The 4,631-nt window shown below is 42.1% G+C and overlaps 1 protein-coding gene and 1 non-coding gene across 2 annotated transcripts; both read left to right on the top strand.

Moving 5' to 3' along the window:
- The first annotated feature begins 33 nt into the window (after nucleotides 1–33).
- Nucleotides 34–3,187, top strand: RPL18A (ribosomal protein L18a). The gene is made up of 4 exons (XM_010162068.1): nucleotides 34–238; nucleotides 836–965; nucleotides 2,464–2,573; nucleotides 3,038–3,187. Exons 1-4 carry the CDS (start codon nucleotides 128–130, stop codon nucleotides 3,128–3,130), a joined length of 444 nt encoding a protein of 147 aa, XP_010160370.1. The 5' UTR covers nucleotides 34–127; the 3' UTR covers nucleotides 3,131–3,187.
- LOC114818279 (small nucleolar RNA SNORA68) lies at nucleotides 1,577–1,708 on the top strand. Its single transcript, XR_003766127.1, has one exon. It is a non-coding gene; the product is annotated as a small nucleolar RNA SNORA68 (small nucleolar RNA).
- Nucleotides 3,188–4,631: the final 1,444 nt, after the last annotated feature.

Raw genomic sequence — 4,631 nt, 5'->3', positions numbered from 1 at the left:
GGCCTGGCGGCGCGGTGGGGCTCACGCTGCCGGCGGCCTCTCTTTCGTCTCTCTTCAGCTGCGGGAGTACAAGGTGGTCGGGCGATGCTTGCCCACGCCGAAATGCACGACCCCTCCTCTCTACCGCATGCGGATCTTCGCTCCGAACCATGTTGTTGCCAAGTCCCGCTTCTGGTACTTCGTTTCTCAGCTGAAGAAGATGAAGAAGTCTTCTGGAGAGATTGTGTACTGTGGCCAGGTGCGGGATTAAAAACCTGAAAAAGTGTGAGATTTGTAAGGAATTTCAACTAGTATATACAGAGGCAGTTTATGCGATGTGCTGTTATTGGGGGTGAGGTTGAAATTAATTTATCCTTCAGTTGCTGTGAAGCTGAGTAACAAATTCGGTTTTTTAGAGTGACAGTACGTGTCCAGTAAACTAAAAAGAAACTTACTTCCCAGCACTTTAGAGTTATGAACTATGCCACTATTCACTGCTGCTGTCAGGTTTTTCTGCTTGCTTCATTGTGGAATATACCTTTTAAGAGTCATCTGGATGTTCATAATCCATAGAAAGTAGATAGTTGTATGCTTAATGCTCAAAGGAGACATTCTTTAGAGCTGAAATCTTGTGTGTGTTTTTCTTTCCACACTGAATTACTAAAACTCTTCACTCTGAATTACCAAGACTTAATGTAGCCGTGTTGGTGTGGGGAAAGACAGCAAATAGTTGTTTTTTGACAGTAAAACTTACCGCAGTGGTTTCATTAGTGCTCTAAAGTATTTATTCTTAAAATTTTAAAAGGCTAATGGTGAACTACCTCTTAACTATTTTTGTGCTTTTGTGTAATTCCAGGTGTATGAGAAGTCCCCTCTGCGGGTGAAAAACTTTGGTATTTGGTTGCGCTATGATTCTCGTAGCGGAACTCACAACATGTACAGGGAGTACAGGGATTTGACCACGGCTGGTGCTGTCACTCAGTGCTGTAAGTATGTCACCATTTGAGGTATAAAACGGTAAGACCAGTATATAAGCACAAGATTAAATCTTAAACTGGGCATAAAGCTTGCTGACTTGATCAATTATTAGATAACTGAAACACCAAAAGATTGAAGTGGGGAGTTCCCAGAGAAGTCCATAGATGTCTGTGTGTGATGAATGTGCTATCTTATTTGTTGCCACTCTTTATCCAGTTTCTATAGCTGAAAATATTGCCACTTCACCTTGGTGTGACTTTCTACAGTTCTAGTAATGAGTTTTACTGGATGGAGAGTGTCATGACTGTTGAGGTGCTGTATATATTTCTTGCACTATATTTATTGTTTATTGTTTTAAAATAATTGAGTATAGCTTCCCAGGTTTCGTGAAGGGACTATTTCAGGTATCACATGGAACATACCAGCGTCTGTCCTTTGGAGAGCAAGTGGGAAAAAAAAATAAATTGTGTAGCTCCAAAATCTTACTGACTGCCTCAGTTCGGGGAGAATTAAAGGTGGTCGTGATTTCAGTCTGTTATGTGAAGTACTGGAGGGCTAGACCATTTGTATAGCTCCTGCTGTTGGTATTTTAATCCAGAAGTGTTAACAAACATAACAGAATGCACATAAAAACCCAAAGAATATTGTTCTTAATAATAATATTCTTGTCATGTGTGCAAATATTAAATGTATCTTGTCGCCTTTCGAAAGCTGAAGTGCTGTTGAAAGTGAAATTTAAGGTTCTACATTAACTTACAATAATTCTGTTAATTAACATACTGAAGGACTGCTTAAGACCAGAGAACTTAATTTATCATGATACAATGACTTTGATATCTTTATGTTCATGAATACTTTTGACAGGTAAGTTTTTAATAGGTCTGTTAGATCTTCATGGAAAGCATTGTAAGCACAGTAGTATTTCAACAGGCATTACCTCGTGGAGCTAGCTGTGGACGTTGTGATTTGAAGGCAGTGATTTTTAGGTAGCCCTTGTACGGGTGGCTTCCTCCTGTTCTGAAAGCCTAATTATGTGGGATAAATATCAATTCATGTTTCTATCACTTGTCAATTTTAAGAAAAGTAAAGATAACCTCAGATCTTTCCTTTACTTGCACCTTCCTTTTGGAAAGGAAATTTTTTTGAAGTTCACGTGTCTTTCCAGTAATCATATTTCAGTGTTGATTCTGAATCACAGTTTTCTTGTGCAAAATATGAAACAGTCCCATGTAGATTACTTCTGTGTGTACCTTCTTGAAGTCAGAGAAGAAGAGTAAGATGGCACTTTCTTGGAGGATTTTGGTTATGAATTCCAGGAAGAATGTGGTGTTGTGTGTCGGTTCTGTGTTATTTCTGCCATCACTTCAGATACTAAAACCAGTGTGATCAAGTGGAGTTGATCAGAAATTTTAAAAGTTGTAGATGGTACTGTATTTCCTGAGAAGATGGTAGTAAGATTTTTTGAACTGAAAATGTCTTAAGATTTAATGAGTTCTCCTGTTACAGACCGTGATATGGGAGCCCGTCATCGTGCCCGTGCTCACTCTATTCAGATCATGAAAGTTGAGGAAATTGCTGCTAGCAAGTGCCGTAGACCAGCAGTCAAGCAGTTCCATGTAAGTGGAGTAACATTGCAGTGGCTGGTGGGTCCCGTTGGACTGGAAGTGGGGAGCTCTCTTGTCTGGTACCGGTTTGTTTTAATGTTGGACTGGAATTGGGGAGCTCTCTTGTCTGGTACAGGATTGTTTTGCAGGCAAAAGTGAGGGGGGGGAAACAAACTTTCATGCATAGGTTTTCAATTATGTTATGATCAAGATTGTCAGTGCTAGAACTGTTTGAAAGAAAGTCAAACTGAAACATAGGTGTTATGTTGCAGAAAACTTGCCTTCAGCAGGCATTTTCAAAAAGAATTGCAAAACTAAGGCATCTGTTAGCTCCTGTGATGTACATCTACTCTGTGGTGGATGCATTACTTCCCTGTACTTCAGTTAGCAGTTGAATATAGCCTAGCTATTTATTGCAAACTATTTTCTGTTGTTAATCTAGTATCTAAATTAACATAGAAGCATTATTCTTGCAGGATTCTAAAATCAAGTTCCCTCTGCCACACAGAGTTCTGCGTCGCCAGCACAAACCACGTTTCACCACCAAGAGACCAAATACTTTCTTTTAAATGCGAAAGCGTGCTATCAACTCTGTGTTGTAATAAAGGTCTTATTTGAACCTTTGACTCGCACTTGTCTTTTGGAAACAGTGTCCTGGATACCAGAGCCCCCCTTCCTACGCTTTATTTTCTGTAAACTATTGGCAGCCTACTATTGACAGCTGGGATGGCCTTGTAACAGGTGAATGTTTCAGGTGCTGACTTAAATTGCCAAAATATTCCATCAATAAACCAAAATTTTAATAACCAGCTTGCCAGGTCAGAGTAATTCTATTGCTGAGCAGTTCTAAAATCCTACTTTTATTTTGCCCCTTAGACATGCTAAGTGAATATGGTTGAATTCAGGAAGAAGGCAGCTTTTTGTGCATGCAGAACTCAGACTTGTTAGCTGTATGAATAAATACCTCATAACTTCTGTTAAGCTACTTCACTTTTTAAAGAAAAAGCTCTTCTGTCTTGAACCTTTTCAAGGATGTTGGGCACCATTCTGAATTAACTCATGGACGCACACAGAGGTGCCTGCACCTGGGAGTGAAAAGTGGTGTGGGGCTTTGCAGACCTGTGTTTGATATTAGATCAGTTGTTCTAGTGAGAACTAATTTTTATATCCAAACCCAATCCTTAGGCTGCCTTATTTACAACATAACAACACAGTAAAAAAAACTGTTTTGCTGACACTGCAGTTAAAGTTAATTAAAAAGGCTGCTTCACACATGAAGGCATTTTTAGCCTCTGGTGCTTATTTTAAATTACCATGTGTTATGAGTGTTTCCTGGACAAGAGGTAGGCAGCTGGTTTAGTGTGTGGGTCTTGCCCAGAGTTAGAGAACTGATGCTGTGTTTTGTCTAGATGTCTGCTCAAAACCAAAAGTAGAGTGCAGAGAAATACTATCCAGAGGGGAAACTGAGAGTGTTTCAGTTCTGGGGTAGCTGGAGAGCTGCAGCTCAGCTGGGAGAGGAACTGCCTGCTGATTCCGAGCAAGAGCCTTGCTCAGTGTGAGGGTGGTAGCTGCTCCCCTGGAGCTGGACCACCCAGTGCTGCTGCAGCAGCCCTACTTCTGTGGCCTTGGGCCCCTGTGGCTCAGCTCTGCACTCTTCCTGGTTGCCTCTGTGGTCCATCAGTTCAGGGAGCTTGTCTGTCCAAAACGTGAAAAAAAAAAACCAACTGGGGTGGGGGTAATTTGGGCAATTCATGATCTCCTAGTAGCAAGGGAGGGTAATCTGAACAGAAGGTGTTTGCGGAAGCTGGAGGGTCCTGCAGGAGGGAGGGAGTCCCACCAAAGGGTGGGAATAAGGTCCCCCGCAAGACCTTGTATTTTGGAACTTTCAATTGCAGGAACAATTTATTGTGAAAATGGGCTTCAGATGTAAGCTTCGCAAAGCCCCGGGCGGCAGGGCGGAGCGGTGCTCGTTACAGGGGGGGCAGCGGTGGGTCACCCCTGGCCTGGCAGCTCCACCGAGCGAGGGCGCCGCTGCACACCCCGCAGCCCATGACGTTGCCTGACGGAGCC

This window comes from Antrostomus carolinensis, unplaced genomic scaffold (assembly GCF_000700745.2).
Source record: "Antrostomus carolinensis isolate BGI_N321 unplaced genomic scaffold, ASM70074v2 scaffold42330, whole genome shotgun sequence".
Lineage (NCBI taxonomy): Eukaryota > Metazoa > Chordata > Aves > Caprimulgiformes > Caprimulgidae > Antrostomus > Antrostomus carolinensis.
The sequence above is the reverse complement of the archived record's forward strand: the minus strand, read 5'-3'. Positions and strand labels throughout refer to the sequence as shown.

Bases quoted from the DNA above. Each gene is read 5' to 3' on its own strand.
- RPL18A (XM_010162068.1), top strand. From the start codon at position 128: ATGCGGATCTTCGCTCCGAACCATGTTGTTGCCAAGTCCCGCTTCTGG. The intron at 239-835 runs GTGCGGGATTAA...GTGTAATTCCAG, and splicing joins AGATTGTGTACTGTGGCCAG to GTGTATGAGAAGTCCCCTCT. The intron at 966-2,463 runs GTAAGTATGTCA...CTCCTGTTACAG, and splicing joins TGGTGCTGTCACTCAGTGCT to ACCGTGATATGGGAGCCCGT.